At 41.7% G+C, this 19,414-nt stretch overlaps 1 protein-coding gene across 1 annotated transcript in view; it reads left to right on the top strand.

Annotated features, from left to right (window-relative positions):
- PKD2 (polycystin 2, transient receptor potential cation channel) overlaps nt 1-19,414 on the top strand; it is a 65,969-nt gene that overhangs the window by 23,243 nt on the left and 23,312 nt on the right. Inside the window, exons 3-5 of the mRNA XM_068975096.1 lie at nt 12,901-13,034; nt 14,708-14,958; nt 18,836-19,060. Coding sequence (XP_068831197.1) covers nt 12,901-13,034; nt 14,708-14,958; nt 18,836-19,060 — 610 coding nt within the window. The remainder of the gene's footprint in view (nt 1-12,900; nt 13,035-14,707; nt 14,959-18,835; nt 19,061-19,414) is intronic.

Here is a 19,414-nt window from a genome sequence, read left to right as displayed (position 1 = left end):
CATTCTGTATTTTGTGAGATTGCATCCAAGTACTGCATTTCAGACTCTTTTGTTGACTGTGATGGCTACTCCATTTCTTTTAAGGGATTCTTGCCCACAGTAGTAGATATAATGGTCATCTGAGTTAAATTCACCCATTCCAGTCCATTTTAGTTCACTGATGCCTAAAATGTTGACGTTTACTCTTGCCATCTCTTGTTTGACCACTTCCAGTTTGCCTTGATTCATGCACTGGCCATAGCAAACACCCTCTTCCAACAACACAAGAGAAGACTCTACACATGGACATCAACCGATGGTCAACACTGAAATCAGGTTGATTATATTCTGGTATGACCTAAATCAAACCCCTTATGATTATACAGTGGAAGTGAGAAATAGATTTAAGGGACTAGACCTGATAGATAGAGTGCCTGATGAACTATGGAATGAAGTTGATGACATTGTACAGGAGACAGGGATCAAGACCATCCCCACAGAAAAGAAATGCAAAAAAGCAAAATGGCTGTCTGGGAAGGCCTTACAAATAGCTGTGAAAAGAAGAGAAGCGAAAAGCAAAGGAGAAAAGGAAAGATATAAGCATCTGAATGCAGAGTTCCAAACAATAGCAAGGAGAGATAAGAAAGCCTTCCTAAGCAATCAATGCAAAGAAATAGAGGAAAACAATAGAGTGGGAAAGACTAGAGATCTCTTCAAGAAAATTGGAGATACCAAGGGAACATTTCATGTGAAGATGGGCTTGATAAAGGACAGAAATGGTATGGACCTAACAGAAGCAGAAGCTATTAAGAAGAGGTGGCAAGAATACACAGAAGAACTGTACAAAAAAGATCTTCATGACCCAGATAATTATAATGGTGTGATCACTCACCTAGAGCCAGACATCCTGGAATGTGAAGTCAAGTGGGCCTCAGGAAGCATCACTACGAACAAAGCTAGTGGAGGTGATGGAATTCCAATTGAGCTATTTCAAATCCTGAAAGATGATGCTGTGAAAGTGCTGCACTCAATATGCCAGCAAATTTGGGAAACTCAGCAGTGGCCACAGCACTGGAAAAGGTCAGTTTTCATTCCAATCCCCAAGAAAGGCAATGCCAAAGAATGCTCAAACTACCACACAGTTGCACTCATCTCACACACTAGTAAAGTAATGCTCAAAATTCTCCAAGCCACGCTTCAGCAATATGTGAACTGTGAACTTCCAGATGTTCAAGCTGGATTTAGAAAAGGCAGAGGAACCAGAGATCATATTGCCAACATCTGCTGGATCATGGAAAAAGCAAGAGAGTTCCAGAAAAAATATCTATTTCTGCTTTATTGACTATGCCAAAGCTGTGTGGATCACAATAAACTGTGGAAAATTCTGAAAGACATGGGAATACCAGACCACCTGATCTGCCTCTTGAGAAACCTGTATGCAGGTCAGGAAGCAACAGTTAGAACTGGACATGAAACAACAGACTGGTTCCAAATAGGAAAAGGAGCACATCAGGGGTGTATATTGTCACCCTGCTTATTTAACTTCTATGCAGAGTACATCATGAGAAACGCTGGGCTGCAAGAAACACAAGCTGGAATCAAGATTGCCAGGAGAAATATCAATAACCTCAGATATGCAGATGACACCACCCTTATGGCAGAAAGTGAAGAGGAACTAAAAAGCCTCTTGATGAAAGTGAAAGAGGAGGGTTAAAAGGTTGGCTTAAAGCTCAACATTCAGAAAATGACGATCATGGCATCTGGTCCCATCACTTCATGGGAAATAGATGGGGAAACAGTGGAAACAGTGTCCGACTTTATTTTTGGGCTCCAGAATCACTACAGATGATAATTGCAGTCATGAAATTAAAAGACACTTACTCCTTGGAAAGAAAGTTATGACCAACCTAAATAGCATATTAAAAAGCAGAGACATTACTTTGACAACAAAGGTCCGTCTAGTCATAGTCAAGGCTATGGTTTTTCCAGTGGTCATGTATGGATGTGAGAGTTGGACTGTGAAGAAAGCTGAGTGCCGAAGAATTGATGCTTTTGAACTGTGGTACTGGAGAAGACTCTTGAGAGTCCCTTGGACTGCAAGGAGATCCAACCAGTGCATCCTAAAGGAGATCAGTCCTGGGTGTTTTTTGGAAGGACTGATGCTAAAGCTGAAACTCCAATACTTTGACCACCTCATGCAAAGAGTTGACTCATTGGATAATACTCTGATGCAGGGACGGATTGGGGGCAGGAGGAGAAGGGGACGACAGAGGATGAGATAGCTGGATGGCATCACCAACTCGATTGACGTGAGTCTGAGTGAACTCCGGGAGTTGGTGATGGTCAGGGAGGCCTGGCGTGCTGTGATTCATGGGGTTGCAAAGAGTCAGACACGACTGAGCAGCTGAACTGAACTGAACTGAGGTAGACTTATGGTGCAGCTGACCCCTGGAGTGTGTGGAGCTATCACTTGAAGATATCCCTTGGACCAGCCCACTGCCTGGCACAAGGGAGGGGCTGAGTTCCTGTTTGCTGATTGAACGTGTTAGAATCATCCCCTTCAATGCTAGGTGGCCTTGTGCCTCTGGATCTCCAGCAGGTGGCGCTGCATAGCCAAGAGGCTGTATCTCTTCCCTTGAGTGAAGCTATTAGATTCCATACAGGTCCTGAGAATGTCAAAAGCAGTCTATTAAAAATAGAGGCTAATAAAGGAGATACATTTAAAAATCAGTGGCTAAAATATATACATATCCATTTATGTGTGTATGTATATATATATATGTATGATATTTATAAATAAAAGCATTTAGTTTGTCATAATTCTTTTTCAACAACCAAAAACCCACAAGTAAAAAATTTAAGTATGCTCCACATTAACCAGCCAATCAAAAGCAAATTGTGATTTCAAGTTAACTGCAAAATCAGTTTAATAATTGTTTAGTTGACTTTGGGGAGTCTTCACACCTCCTCTTGAGTGTGGTATCTGCTTTGGATCTGAAGACCTTTGTAGAGTACATTGTACTTTGTTCACCCCCGTGTGGGGACACCGTGAGCTCCTCTTCTTGAGGACAGAGATCACATGTTGCTCATCTTCATGTACAACATCTTGTCCCATCGATGTGAGTGTATTGAAAGTCCAAACCTGTAACTCTGGTCCAATGTCGTTTTAAGAGGTGGCAAGCCCTGTAACACTGAAAGAGGAGTATTCTTGTCCTAATTAGTGGGTCATAGGATGACATGGAGGGAGACTAAGGGAAGGGACTGGAAGATGTCCCTACCCTTCTTGATATAGCACACGAGCAATGTGGTTGTCTGTGTTTATTGCTCCACTGACTGCTCGAGTTGGACTTGCAGACTCATTCATGTTTGGTTCACTATTATCCACTCCTCCTTTAGTTCTCTGGTATGCTTGGGTGGGAAAGCGGACTAGGTGAGAGAAAGATTTTACTAAATAACCATTTAAACCCCAAATCACTTACTATGAGGTTGTTTTTTTTCCTAATATAAATGTATTTATTTTAATTGGAGGTTAATTACTTTACAATATTGTATTGGTTTTGTCATACATCAGCATGAATCCACCACAGGTATACACATGTTCCCATCCTGAACCCCCATCCTCGTACCGTCCCTCTGGGTCGTCCCAGTGCACCAGACCCAAGCATCCAGTATCATGCATCAAACCTGGACTGGTGATTCATTTCATATATGATATTATACATTCATTTCATATATTATTCATTTCATATATATAATGTCATATATGATATTTCAGTGCCATTCTCCCAAATCATCCCACCCTCTCCCTCTCCCACAGAGTCCAAAAGACTGTTCTATACATCTGTGTCTCTTTTGCTGTCTCACATACAGGGTTATCATTACCATCTTTCTAAATTCCATATATATGTGTTAGTATACTGTATTGGTGTTTTTCTTTCTGGCTTACTTCACTCTGTATAATAGGCTCCAGTTTCATCCACCTCATTAGAACTGATTCAAATGTATTCTTTTTAATAGCTGAGTAATACTCTACTGTGTATATGTACCACAGCTTTCTTATCCATTCATCTGCTAATGGGCATCTAAGTTGCTTCCATGTCCTGGCTATTGTAAACAGTGCTGTGATGAACATTAGGGTACATGTCTCTTTCAATTCTGGTTTCCTCGGTGTGTCTGCCCAGCAACGGGATTGCTGGGTCATAAGGCAGTTCTATTTCCAGTTTTTTAAGGAATCTTCACACTGTTCTCCATAGTGGCTGCACTAGTTTGCATTCCCACTGACAGTGTAAGAGGGTTCCCTTTTCTCCACACCGTCTCCAGCATTTATTGCTTGTAGACTTTTGGATCACAGCCATTCTGACTGGCATGAAATGGTACCTCATTGTGGTTTTGATTTGCATTTCTCTGATAATGAGTAATGTTGAGCATCTTTTCATGTGTTTGTTAGCCATCTGTATGTCTTTGGAGAAATGTCTATTTAGTTCTTGGCCCATTTTTTGATTGGGTCGTTTATTTTTCTGGAATTGAGCTGCAGGAGTTGCTTGTATATTTTTGAGATTAGTTGTTTGTCAGTTGCGTCATTTGCTATTATTTTTTCCCATTCTGAAGGCTGTCTTTTCACCTTGCTATAGTTTCCTTTGTTGTGCAGAAGATTTTAATTTTAATTAGGTCCCATTTGTTTATTTTTGCTTTTATTTCCAATGTTCTGGGAGGTGAGTCGTAGAGGATCCTGCTGCGATTTATGTCAGAGAGTGTTTTGCCTATGTTCTCCTCTAGGAGTTTTATAGTTTCTGGTCTTACATTTAGATCTTTAATCCATTTTGAGTGTATTTTTGTATATGGTGTTAGAAAGTGTTCTAGTTTCATTCTATTACATTGGTTGACCAGTTTTCCCAGCACCACTTGTTAAAGAGATTGTCGTTTCTCCATTGTATATTCTTGCCTCCTTTGTCGAACATAAGGTATCCATATGTGTGTGGATTTATCTCTGGGCTTTCTATTTTGTTCCATTGATCTATATTTCTGTCTTTGTGCCAGTACCATACTGTCTTGATGACTGTGGCTTTGTAGTAGAGCCTGAAGTCAGGCAGGATGGTTCTTTCAGTTCCATTCTTCTTTCTCAAGATTGCTTTGGCTATTTGAGGTTTTTTGTATTTCCATACAAATTGTGAAATTATTTGTTCTAGCTCTGTGAAAGATACCATTGGTAGCTTGATAGGGATTGCATTGAATCTATAGATTGCTTTGGGTAGTATACTCATTTTCACTATACTGATTCTTCTGATCCATGAACATGGTATATTTCTCCATCTATTAGTGTCCTCTTTGATTTCTTTCACCAGTGTTTTATAGTTTTCTATATATAGGTCTTTAGTTTCTTTAGGTAGATATATTCCTAAGTATTTTATTTTTTTCGTTGCAATGGTGAATGGAATTGTTTCCTTAATTTCTCTTTCTATTTTCTTATTATTAGTGTATAGGAATGCAGGGGATTTCTGTGTGTTGATTTTATATCCTGCAACATTACTATATTCATTGATTAGCTCTAGTAATTTTCTGGTGGAGTCTTTAGGGTTTTCTATGTAGAGGATCATGTCATCTGCAAACAGTGAGAGTTTTACTTCTTCTTTTCCAATTTGGATTCCTTTTATTTCTTTTTCTGCTCTGATTGCTGTGGCCAAAACTTCCAGAACTATGTTGAATAGTACTGGTGAAAGTGGGCACCCTTGTCTTGTTCCTGACTTTAGGGGGAAATGCTTTCAATTTTTCACCATTGAGGATAATGTTTGCTGTGGGTTTGTCATATATAGCTTTTATTATGTTGAGGTATGTTCCTTCTATTCCTGCTTTCTGGAGAGTTTTTATCATAAATGGATGTTGAATTTTGTCAAAGGCTTTCTCTACATCTATTGAAATAATCATATGGCTTTTATTTTTCAATTTGTTAATGTAGTGTATTACACTGATTGATTTGTGGATATTGAAGAATCCTTGCATCCCTGGGATAAAGCCCACTTGGTCATGGTGTGTGATCTTTTTAATGTGTTGTTGGATTCTGATTGCTAGAATTTTGTTAAGGATTTTTGCATCTATGTTCATCAGTGATATTGGTCTGTAGTTTTCCTTTTTTGTGGCATCTTTGTCAGGTTTTGGTATTAGAGTGATGGTGGCCTCATAGAATGAGTTTGGAAGTTTACCTTCCTCTGCAATTTTCTGGAAGAGTTTGAGTAGGATAGGTGTTGGCTCTTCTGTAAATTTTTGGTAGAATTCAGCTGTGAAGCCATCTGGACCTGGGCTTTTGTTTGCTGGAAGATTTCTCATTACTGTTTCAATTTCCGTGCTTGTGATGGGTCTGTTAAGATTTTCTATTTCTTCCTGGTTCAGTTTTGGAAAGTTGTACTTTTCTAAGAATTTGTCCATTTCTTCCACGTTGTCCATTTTATTGGCATATAATTGCTGATAGTAGTCTCTTATGATCCTTTGTATTTCTGTGTTGTCTGTTGTGATCTCTCCATTTTCATTTCTAATTTTATTGATTTGATTTTTCTCCCTTTGTTTCTTGATGAGTCTGGCTAACGGTTTGTCAATTTTATTTATCCTTTCAAAGAACCAGCTTTTGGCTTTGTTGATTTTTGCTATGGTCTCTTTTGTTTCTTTTGCATTTATTTCTGCCCTAATTTTTAAGATTTATTTCCTTCTACTAACCCTGGGGTTCTTCATTTCTTCCTTTTCTAGTTGCTTTAGGTGTAGAGTTAGGTTATTTATTTGACTTTTTTCTTGTTTCTTGAGGTATGCCTGTATTGCTATGAACTTTCCCCTTAGCACTGCTTTTTTGATTTCTTCTGTGACTTGTTGGTTTTTCAACGGTGTGTTGTTCAGCCTCCATATGTTGGAATTTTTAATAGTTTTTCTCCTGTAATTGAGATCTAATCTTACTTCATTGTGGTCAGAAAAGATGCTTGGAATGATTTCAATTTTTTTGAATTTACAAGGCTAGATTTATGGCCCAGGATGTGATCTATCCGGAGAAGGTTCCGTGTGTGCTTGAGAAAAAGGTGAAATTCATTGTTTTGGGGTGAAATGCCTATAGATATCAATTAAGTCTAACTGGTCTATTGTATCATTTAAAGTTTGTGTTTCCTTGTTAATTTTCTGTTTAGTTGATCTGTCCATAGGTGTGAGTTGGGTATTAAAGTCTCCCGCTATTATTGTGTTATTGTTAATTTCCCCTTTCATACTTGTTAGCATTTGTCTTTTATATTGTGGTGCTCCAATGTTGAGTGCATATATATTTATAATTGTTATAGCTTCTTCTTGGATTGATCCTTTGATCATTATGTAGTATCCTTCTTTGTCTCTTTTCACAGCCGTTGTTTTAAAGTCTGTTTTATCTGATATGAATATTGCTACTCTTGCTTTCTTTTTTGGTCTCTATTTGCATGAGATATCTTTTTCCAGCCCTTCACTTTCAGTCTGTATGTGTCCCCTGTTTTGAGGTGGGTCTCTTGTAGACAACATATATAGGGGTCTTGTTTTTGTATCCATTCAGCCAGTCTTTGTCTTTTGGTTGGGGCATTCAACCCATTTACATTTAAGGTAATTATTGATAAGTATGATCCCATTGCCATTTACTTTATTGTTTTGGGTTCGGGTTTATACACCCTTTTTGTGTTTCCTATCTAGAGAATATCCTTTAGCATTTGTTGGAGAACTGGTTTGGTGGTGCTGAATTCTCTCAGCTTTTGCTTGTCTGTGAAGCTTCTGATTTCTCCTTCATATTTGAATGAGATCCTTGCTGGGTACAGTAATCTGGGCTGTAGGTTATATTCTTTCATCACTTTAAGTATGTCTTGCCATTCCCTACTGGCCTGAAGAGTTTCTATTGAAAGATCAGCTCTTATTCTTATGGGAATCCCCTTCTGTGTTATTCGTTTTTTCCTTGCTGCTTTTTTTTTTCCTTGCTGCTTTTAATATTTGTTCTTTGTGTTTGATCTTTGTTAATTTGATTAATATGTGTCTTGGGGTGTTTCTCCTTGGGTTTATCCTGTTTGGGACTCTCTGGGTTTCTTGGACTTGGGTGATTATTTCCTTCTCCATTTTAGGGAACTATTATCTCCTCAAGTATTTTCTCATGGTCTTTTCTTTTTGTCTTCTCCTATGATTCGAATGTTGGGGCATTTAACACTGTCCTGGAGGTCTCTAAGATTGTCTTCATTTCTTTTAATTCGTTTTTCTTTTTTCCTCTCTGATTCATTTATTTCTACCATTCTATCTTCTACTTTATAAATCCTATCTTCTGCCTCTGTTATTCTACTATTTGTTGCCTCCAGAGTGTTTTTTTTATCTCATTTATTGCATTATTCATTATATATTTACTCTTTTCCCTGGTGGCTCAGAGGGTAAAGTGTCTTGCTTACAATGCAGGAGACTTGAGTTCGATCCCTGGGTTGGGAAGATCCTCTGGAGAAGGAAATGGCAACCTACTCCAGTACTCTTGCCTAGAAAATCCCATTGACAGAGGAGCCTGGCATGCTACAGTCCACTGGGTTGCAAAGAATCAGACATGACTAAACGACTTCACTTTCACTTTACTTTCAGATCCTTGTTAAACCTTTCTTGCATCGTGTCAATCCTTGTCTCCAGGCTATTTATATGTGATTCCATTTTGATTTCAAGATTTTGGATCATTTTCACTATCATTATTCGGAATTCTTTATCAGGTAGATTCCCTATCTGTTCCTCTTTTGTTTGGTTTGGTGGGCATTTATCCTGTTCCTTTACCTGCTGGGTATTCCTCTGTCTCTTCATCTTGTTTATATTGCTGAGTTTGGGGTGGCCTTTCTGTATTCTGGCAGCTTGTGGAGTTCTCTTTATTGTGGAGTTTCCTCTCTGTAGGTGGGGTTGTATGGGTGGCTTGTCAAGGTTTCTTGGTTAGGGAAGCTTGTGTCAGTGTTCTGGTGGGTGGAGCTGGATTTCTTCTCTCTGGAGTGCAATGAAGTGTCCAGTAATGAATTATGAGATGTCAGTGGCTTTGGAGTAACTTTGAGCAGCCTGTATATTGGAACTCAGGGCTGTGTTCCTGTGTTGCTGGAGAATTTGTGTGGTATATCTTGCTCTGGAACTTGTTGGCCATTGGGTGATGCTTGGTTTCAGTGTATGGAGGTGTTTGATGAGCTCCTGTCAATTAATGTTCCCTGGAGTCAGAAGTTCTCTGGTGTTCTCAGGGTTTGGACTTAAGCTTCCTTCTTCTGGTTTTCAGTCTTATTTTTACAGTAGTCTCAAGACTTCTCCATCTATACAGCACCATTGATAAAACATCTAGGTTAAAGATGAAAAGTTTCTCCACAGTGAGGGACATCCAGAGAGGTTCACAGAGTTACATGGAGAAGAGAAGGAGGAGGGAGTTAGAGGTGACCCAAATGAGATGAGGTGGAATCAGTAGAGGAGAGAGCAAGCTAGCCAGTAATCATTTCCTTATGTGCACTCCACAACTGGACCACTCAGAGATGTTCATGGGGTTATACAGAGAAGAGAAGAGGGAGGAAGGAGACAGAGCTGGCCAGGAGGATAAAAGGGGGAATCAAAGGGAGAGAGACAGATCCAGCCAGTAATCAGTTCCCTAAGTGTTCTCCACCATCTGGAACACACAGAGATTCACAGAGTTGGGTAGAGAAGAGAGGGGGTAGGGAGGAGACAGAGACGACCTGGTGGAGAAAAAGGAGAGTCCAAAGGAGGAGAGAGCAGTCAAGCCAGTAATCTTGCTCCCAAGTAAAAATGGGTACTGAAGATTGGGTTCTTAAAGGTACAAAATTGATAACAAATATCAAAAAGCAAAGATTAAAAATCTAGAGTAGACTTTGGAATTTCAAAAATACAATATTAAAGAAAAGAAGAAAAAAAGAAAGAAAAAAGTCACAAAATTATTAAAAATATATATATATGAAGTTTGCTTTAAAAAAAATCAGGTCTTTTTTTTTGCTAAGTAACAGTAGGTTATAAACATGAAAATTAAAGGAGTAATAGACTTAAAAATTAAAAATATTAAAAAAAAGAATGATCATAAAAATAGTAAAAATATATCTAGGACTTTCTCTGGTGTTGTGGGTATTTTGGGGTCAGTTCATTTTCAGATATTTCCTTGGTCCAGCTTATATTTCTCGAGATCTATAGGCCCCTTCCTATGTAGTCGGTACTAATGACAGGGTTTTAATCTGTTGCACCTGTCCCTTCCAAGGCAGTTCCCTCTGTTTTAGCTTCTTCTGTTTGCTGGTCTCTTCAGTGTCTGATTTCCACCCTGACACAAAGGGGGCGGTGGTGGACACTTTTTTTAGGCTCACTTGTTCAGTTGCGCTGTGGGGAGGGAGGGACGCTGCAAACAAATAACACTGGCCTGTGCTCGCAGTGTCTCAGCCACACTGGGCCTGCCCCTGCTCACGGTGCCTGTACCCTCCGTGCCCACATTGTTCAGGCTCTAGGTTGCTCCACCAGGAACCGTCTGAGGCCAGCCCTGGGCTGCATGCACCTCCCAGGTCTAAGCCGCTCAGGTTCAGGCACTCAGGTAGTCCTCAGAGGCGCAGACTCGGTTGGGCCTGCATTTTGTGCCCTTCCCAGGTCCGAGCAGCTCAGGTGATGAGGTGTTTGGCAAGCGCGGTTGCTGCAACTTATCGCCTCCCCCATCCCTGCCGCTTGGTTTTCTGGGTGTACAACCGGTGCACCTTCTCAGGCGGGTGTTGACTGTCCAGAACCCCAAGAAGTCTTAGTTAGCAAAGAAGCCTGCTTGCAGTTTGGTAGATAATGTCTCTCTGGGGCTGCGATTGCCCCATTCCGGCTCTGGCTGCCTGTCACCGGAGGGGGATGGTCTGCAGCCGGCTAGGTCTGTTCAGTCCTTTGTTCTGTGCACAGGCCTGGCAGCGTCTTACGGCTTTTTGCGTGGTAGCTATCTCACGGTCTGGTTTGCTAGCCCAAGTTAGTTCACTCAGATTGCCCTCAGGGCATTCAGGCCAGATCCTTATTCTAAGCAATGAAGCCCTTGCCTCCCTGCCCACCCCCCGCTTGCTAGTGGCAAATGCAGGCGTCTGCGCTGCTGCTCCGCTGAGGGAGTTACCATTGGGCTCGTAATCTGTGGGGTTTAATTATTTATTTATTTTCCTCCCTGTTATGTTGCCCTCTGTGCTTCCCAGGCTCGCCACAGACTCGGCAGTGAGAGTGTTTCCTGGTGTTCGGAAACTTCTCTCTTTTTAAGACTCCCTTCCTGGGACGGAGCTCTGTCCCTACCTCTTTTGTCTCTTTTTTTGTCTTTTATATTTTTTCCTACCTCCTTTCGAAGACAAAGGGCTGGTTTTCTGGGTGCCTGATGTCCCCTGCTGGCATTCAGAAGTTGTTTTGTGGAATTTACCCAGCGTTTAAATGTTGTTTTGATGAATTTGTGGGGGAGAAAGCAGTCTCCCCGTCCTATTTCTCCGCCATCTTCTACTATGAGGTTTTAAAATGCATTTTATGCTGTCCCAAAGATTGTTACAGAATCAACTAAGTATTCATCACGTCCTGAGTGTTGAGAACTGTGGTCAAAAGATGTATAAAACCTCTGTGATCAAAAGAAACATAAAAAGAAGTATTTCCTCCTTCTTGAAGTATATAGGCATGGTTAGGTATTATAGTGTATTATACCTGTAGTCATTAGAGTTCAGCACAAGACAGCACTCATTAAAGTGTTGAGATTTTGAATAGATTTGTTGTAGCAGTTTGGTTAGGGAGGAAAAGTCACCATTACTAGACTCTGAAGTATCAACCATTGTATTGGATAAATTTTAGTAATTTTTTTTTTAAGTACCAAAACCTCCCATGAAGTAACTCATTATCTCCATCCTATAGAAGAGGAAACTGAGGCTTAGAAAGTTTAAGCTACTTGTACAGGTTACAAGCAACTTGTACAGGTCACAGACCTGATTTGTACAGATCAAATTCAAATCCTAATAATCTCCTGTGACCTACTCAGACTATGATCTCCCCACCTTTCTCCAAGACCATTCAGAATGGGCGGGTAAGATTGGCAAGTCTGCGTGGCAGAGCTGTGGCTGGAGTTTAGAGTGTGCCATACAAGATCTGGTGGGTGGGTGGGAGGCAGATGTGTCTGTGTTAGTCAGCATCCCAGAAGGAAAGAGATGGGAGATGCAAGTGGTAATTAAAGAAAGTTTAGTAGAGGGGCTGTTTACAGAGGTGTGGCAAGGTTACAAGAGTCAGCAAGGGGACATGAGGTGCTGGGAAGGATTCCCACTTGCAGGCCTGAAGGGACAGGAGAGGGAGTGGCATGGCGTGAGGCCAGTGTGACCGGAGAAGAGATGCCCCCAGCAGCTGTGGCCACAGTTAGAGGGTCCTGCCAAACTGCATCCAGGTAGTGAGGGAGAGAGCAGAGGGGAAAACCCAACTCCTGGGCCCCCAGATGCCCTGTCCTGCCCCCTGTTGACTGAATGCAGGGGAACCCAGTGGCGCAGTCTGTAGGGGTCAGCTGTGAGGCACAGAGAAGAATGAGAATTGATCTGAGAATAAAGTGAGAATGGCCTACCCATCCTATTGTGGAGAGAGTGAGCAGCAACCCACAGCAGGAGGATGAGAAGCTCCAGGTGACCTCTGCTGGGGGCATCAGACTCACTGGTGTGGAGAGTGGTCTGGGAGGTGGTGGAAGTGAAGTTGAAGGGCACATTGGAAGTCCCAAGCATCAAGATCAGAGACGCCTGATCTTAATCTGATATTCAGTAGTAAGCCAATTCTGTTTCACGTAAGCAAGCCAGAGAACTGGGGAGGAACCCTGGAAGAATGATGAAGGGAAGGAAGGCAGGATGGCTATCTGCGTGTCCACTGGGATGGTGTGAGCGAGTGTGCTGGGTCCTTTGCACAGTTCATTTGGCTTGTTCTGTCTTCCAGTGACCTATGGGATGATGAGCTCCAGTGTGTACTACTACACCCGGATTATGTCACAACTCTTCCTGGACACCCCAGTGTCCAAAATGGAGAAAACTAACTTTAAAACTCTTTCTTCAATGGAAGACTTCTGGAAGGTATTTGCAAATAACCTCTTTATCATTGAAAATTGTTTATTTGACTTCATAAATTCAATTCAGTGGTGTCTACAGATCCTGCTATGCACTTAACACTGGGTGAGATGCTATAAGTTATGGTGAGTTGTTAGCACTTCTGTTGAGAACCTTGCATGTACCTTGTCTCATACCTTACCTTGTTTAACCCCCATTGTAACCTAATAAGGTAAGCACAAAAATCATGTCCCAGATTGTAAATGAAGAAACTAACATACAGAGTGCTTACATGTGTCTAAGAAGTAAGAAGAATGGACTTCTCTCTAGTGTGACAGAGACTTCCTCACCCTAGGTTGTCATTCATTCAGTCATTCATGATGCAGTAAATATCTGTTGCGTATCTCCTAGGATATAAGGCCCATGAGGGCAGAATTTATTGTTTTGTCTTCTTTTACTTCTGTTCTTGTCTCTTTCGTTGATGGTGGCATGTACTCCAGAACAGGGATTCATGTGCCTAGTACAAGGCAGGCACATTCTTTCAAAGATCTCTAATGTAAAATTCAACCCAGCCCCTCCTCAAATTATCACAAATTCCAACGTTAACATTAAAGGATAAGCAATAAGCGATATCATAGGAAAAATATTTAAACTGATCTCGAAGGTATATACAGAATCTAAGAATATGGGAAGGGAATTTGGAGAGAAAATGCTTGTTTCCTCCTGGGGAAATACTTTCTAACATTCTTCTTAAACTCTGGCGTCACAGCTGTTGATTTTAGAGATAGAGGAAATAGATCACAAGAACCAGAGTACACTAAATAATGCTTAAAAATTCTTGGAATCAGAAACCACATATGTAAGTCTTCCCCATTTCAAGAAAGCAAAGCATTCCCTCTCAGTTGACCATCTGATAAAGATAAGACACTGAGAAACAACTCAGTGTGACAAATGTGAGTTTGTCATCCCTAGAGACCAACTAAGATGTCTCACATATACACAGTTCTGTGATGATGAATGCCAAACTCTAAAAACAGAGAGGAGGAAGAAGGGGTGGGGGGCTAGAGAGTTCACAGTATGACAGAAAACTCCAGACAATTTAAAGGTCTGCCAGATAGCAGACTGGTAATCAAGGCGATAGTCTTTTATCTCTGCAATGATAATGAACCATGATTACTATGTGGGATGCTGTTTTAATAAGGGAAAGTGAAATTGATCATGGTTATAGATTCATGCAAACGGCACCACCACCCCCCACCCCCACCCCCTGCCTTTAGAACTAGGGTAAAAATCCAAGTTACTATTTATGAAGTGCCCACTCTGTGCCAGGTATAGCAACCACACAAAAGATAGATATTATAGGGACTTTCCTGGTAGTCCAGTGGTTGAGACTCCACACTTCCACTGCAGAGTGCGCAAGTCCGATCCCTGGTTGAGGAACTAAGATCCCACATGCCACATGATGTGGCCAAAAAATAAAATAAAAAGATAGGTATTACAGATGTTCAAGTCCTTGCAGCTAGCAATTAAATGGTGGAGCACGATTGGAGCAAGATCCAGTTCCTCTGACAGCAAAACCCACCCTTGTCACTCTGCTCTGTTCACAGAGTTGTCAAACTGTAGGTAACACAAGCATTCCAGGAAGAAACAAGGCAGCCTCTGAGCTTGGAGCTTTTCAAAAATGTTGCCTTTGCTTTCAGTTCACAGAAGGCGCCTTGTTGGATGGGCTCTACTGGAAGACGCAGCCCAGCAACAGAACAGAAGCCGACAACCGAAGCTTCATCTACTATGAGAACCTCCTGTTAGGGGTACCACGTATACGGCAGCTCAGAGTCAGAAATGGATCCTGTTCCATCCCCCTGGACTTGAGAGATGAGATTAAAGAGTGCTATGATGTCTACTCCGTCAGCAGTGAAGACCGGGCTCCATTCGGTCCTAGAAATGGAACTGCGTAAGTGTCTGTGGCTTGTGGACCTGGGCCCTGGCTTCTCACGGACATTCATTCCATCATTTTCTGACCCTTCACCAAGGAGAATATGCCCTTAAGGCTTATATTTAAGGCTGTGGCCAAACTTTGGCTTCTCAAGTTTTCTCTACTTTTTACATGCGTCAGCTTCCACATATATATTTTTCAAAAGGCGTAATTATTGACCACATCCCCACAGGCAGAAGGCTACCTGGGCCTTCAGAGGTTTCTTTGAAGATGCCTGGATCCTGTGTTTATAGATCCAGGGCCATGGTTCACTAGGTTGTTACTAGGAAGTTCTTTTGATACAGAAATTCTTTTTTATTAGCTGTTAGAAATAAATTTGTGTTCAGAGTACAATTATTTAAAGTGTATAATAAGTTTTTGAGGCAGTTTTTCTGTCTGGTTTAAAACCTGTTCTCAAATGTGTGTTTATGATTTTGAGTACATATCTACATTGTGTGTATTTGCAGGGATTTTTTAGTGTTCTTTGATAACCATATTTAAAACATCTTGTGTATCGAGGAAGGGCAGTCATTATTTGTAGAATTATTGTAAAAAGTGAGAAGAGCTCTCAGGCTGTCCCAAGGTGGATCTCTTGGGTCATGGGCCCTGGGTAAGTCACTATGGTTAGAATTTTCTTCTAAGCTTTATTAAACTCTTGCAGTTTATCTAGATCCCTTTGTTGGGAACTAAGACACCAGACTCCATATTAGTTGACACACTTGAGGGCAAACACCTTTTCAGTAACCGGGTTCCTTGTCTGTCATCCAGTGCACACCCTCTTTAATGCCCCGGCCTGTAAGAAACAAACTTACTACATATCAGATTTAGAGTAAAGGGACTGAATCCTCAAAACACAATTTTTCCAGGCTGTGAAAAACGATTTTATTCTCTAATGCTCCATTTTCTAGTTCCCGCGAAGTATAAGAAAGAAAGAAAGTGAGGTCGCTCAGTCATGTCCGACTCTTAGCAACCCCATGGACTGCAGCCTACCAGGCTCCTCCGTCCATGGGATTCTGCAGGCAAGAGTACTGGAGTGGGTTGCCTTTTCCTTCTCCAAAATACGTGTTTAAACTGTGGTTCCACTTTATAGATGGAAAGATGGAAAGATGGAGGCTCACTTACTCAAAGTGTTTCTGCTAGTAAATGGAACCATGCTAGGATTTAACCAGCTTGACTCCAAAGCCCATGTTTCTTCTGTGATACCACATGGCTTCTTCCATATTAATTATGTTACTCTGGTGGCTGCTTGTTGCCCTAAGCTTCCTGTCAGGATTCAAGCTTCTTAATGGCAGGGACTCTGTTTTGTTCAACCAGTATATTTCCAAAGCTTTGAACAGTACCTAGAACATCCAAAATGTTCAGTAAATACCTGTTGGATACACAATGAATTAGTGATTTTCCATGCAGGGGGGCTATGAAGGGGTCCTTCCTGCATGTATTTCTAGACCATCCCTGGTCCTGCCAGAATCTGAGTTATTCCCATTTTGCCTTCCCTTCATCACCATACTTCTTGAAAGAAGAGTCTTCACTGCTTCTTCGTTTGCGTTACCATTGATTCACACCTTAATGCTTAAGCCTTTGCCTTTAACATCTCTCTTGGAAGCTACTAGTGGGTTTGTTCTGTTTGCTGATCCACTGGTCCATTACCAGCCTAATCCCCATCAACCCCTCTGCAGGATACGGTCTTGTTGGTTGCTTGTTCTTTTGACTTTGGTGAGTGATAGTGAAATTGAGTTTCTCTTAATTCTACAACCCCCTTCCTCTCTCTTATTTCCAGGTTCTATATTCAGATCTCTATCTTTTCTTTCTTTATACTCTCTCCTTTGGTATTCAGATGGCTCCCATTCTCATCTCTGTTTGATGATTCATTGTTTCTTCAACAAATATACTGAGTTTTAACATGTGCCAGGCGTGTTCCTAGTGAATTCTCCCTTTTCTAGAAATGCCCTTGGTGCTGGCTGGAGTGAAGAAGCAATGTTCTGTCACTGCTAACATTCGAGTGATAGAAGATGAGTCTGCATGCTACATGTAGCTCCCATCGTTGAAAATGCCCCAAACTGAACTCATCACTTTCTTGTTGGATCTGAACTCCCTCCTGTACATGGCACCACCATCTTTGAATTGCCCGAAAAAGACTCAAGTCGTTTTTCAGAGGTCTCCTCTCACTTGCCCCAACTTCCAAATCAGTGCCAGGTTCTGTTGATAGTCGTTGCTGTGGCCCTGTGTCAGTTCTTCCTTTTCCTTCCCACCTCACTGCTCTAGTTCAGGCCTCGTCGCCTCTTGGTTCTTGTAGGGACAGCTGGCTCAGCTGTGTTGGGGTCTGCGGGACCACCCCCAGGTTCACCAAGTTGCTCAAAGAGCTCCCTGGATTCAGCATATATTCACAGCTAAGGTTTATTGCAATGAAAGGATATATGCAAAAGCAGAGAGAGGGACAGGCACATGGGGCAGAGTCTGGAGGAAACCAGGTGCAGTTTGCAAAGGTCCTCTCCCAGCGGAGTTGCGCGGGACATGCTTCCTTCCTCCAGTAACACACTGTGACAACTCATAGGAAATGTTGCTCATCAGAGACTTGGTGCCTGCCCTATTTTACTGGGTGCTGGTCACATAGGCAGGCTCTGCCTGGCACATCCTCAAATCCCAGACTCCCAGAAGCAAAGCAGGCATGCAGCATAAGCCACCTTGTTTTCACAGAAGCCTAGGTACCTCAAGCCACTGTTTCTGGTCAGAGAAAGTGTTTCATCAGTGTAGGGAGCTATTTACCACCTAAATTCCATGTACCAGCTGAGGACCAACCTTGCAAGCAGGGCTTTTTAAGAAACGGTGGTCTAAGACCCACTATGTTGACTCTTTTCTGCCCACAAATTCTCTGTTCCTCACCACTTCAGGCTTGTGGGCAGCCACCAGAGTAACCCTGTTCTTTGCCTCCCAGAAACCTTCTCTTCAGTGACCCTGTGAGGCCCGCCCCTCACTACCTGACCACAGTCTATCTTTCAGCCCTCTCTTCTTCATCATATGGGAGCCAAACCAAACTACTGGCAGACACCTTGTACTTCCTTGGCTCTGCCAGTCTCAGGCTTAAAAATACCATCCCCATCTCCCTATGTAAGTCTGAATCCTGCTTACCTTCCACAACCTATGTTCAACATATTTTCTTCCCAAATCCTTCTCTGATTCACATTTCTCTTCATCACTGAAACTTCAAAGAAGACTAGCTTCCCTCAGATTGGTCCAAGCAATCTCTCTATGCTTCTTCTTTGGTTCTTATTATCTGCTACCTTGTATTTTCATGGTTTAATTACTCTTTATAAATTTGGGAGAGAAAGGATCTTGGTTCATCTTTCTGTCCTCGTTAATGCCAAATCATCATGTGCTTCCCAAGAGCCTCTGGAAATGTCTGTGGATTAAATTCCCAATGCTCTGTGGAGTCTCAACTTAGTTTGGTTTCTGCCAGTGGCACCTGATGAATTTGTACCCGTTTGGGCTGGAATTTCTGGGAGGCCTCCAGTCATCTAGTCCCAAAGTTACCCTGGGAAGGCAACCATATCAGCTGAGGACTAAGAATAGACCTCTGAATACAGACAGTTCTGGGGTAGGTTTCTGACTTTACTGTAAAAAGATTTGAGACAGAACTGAACCTCACTAAGCCTCAGGGCCCTTATTCCTAGCAGGGGGATAATAGCTATTTGAGAATTATGTGAGAAAATGCAAAGCTCCATGGAAAGCACATTACCCAGCTTGATGAGACTTGCATTTATTTTTATCAATACCTATTCTGTCTTACCAGGAACCAGTTGTCTCTGTAATTGCTTCAAGTGTTCCATTGATTTTACCTGTTTGTTTGTTTTTTAATTAGTTGGATCTACACAAGTGAAAAAGACTTGAATGGGAGTAGCCACTGGGGAATGATTGCAACTTATAGTGGAGCTGGTTATTACCTGGATTTGTCAAGAACAAGAGAGGAAACAGCCGCTCAGGTTGCTAACCTCAAGAAAAATGTCTGGCTGGACCGAGGAACCAGGGCAATTTTTATTGACTTTTCAGTGTACAACGCCAATGTTAACCTATTCTGCGTGATCAGGTGTGTATGAAGGGCACTCATTCCTTCCGCTTCTGTGTATTTGTAAATACATCCTAGTCTGGATTTTAAGCCAGAAAACCATTGCCTGCAGTTGTCTGCATGAGAGTGTCAAGGATCAAAAATGATAACAAGGAGGGATGAAAACCAAAAACTTATTGGGATGGGGCCATTTAGGGGAAATGAGTTAGGTTCCCTGAATATTGCAAGTTAGGAAGAATCTTAAGTCAGATCCAGGTTCATCCCAAAGCTGGAACTTTCTCAGATAAAGCACTGTGTTTTGCTGGCATTTATCCTTTCTCATTATGAAGATACTCTGTTACCAAGGAGCCCTGGCATCAAATCTTGTCTCATTTT

Source organism: Capricornis sumatraensis, chromosome 7 (genome assembly GCF_032405125.1).
Source record: "Capricornis sumatraensis isolate serow.1 chromosome 7, serow.2, whole genome shotgun sequence".
Taxonomy (NCBI): Eukaryota; Metazoa; Chordata; class Mammalia; order Artiodactyla; family Bovidae; genus Capricornis; species Capricornis sumatraensis.
Note: the sequence above shows the minus strand (reverse complement) of the source record. Positions and strands in the feature narration are given on the sequence as shown.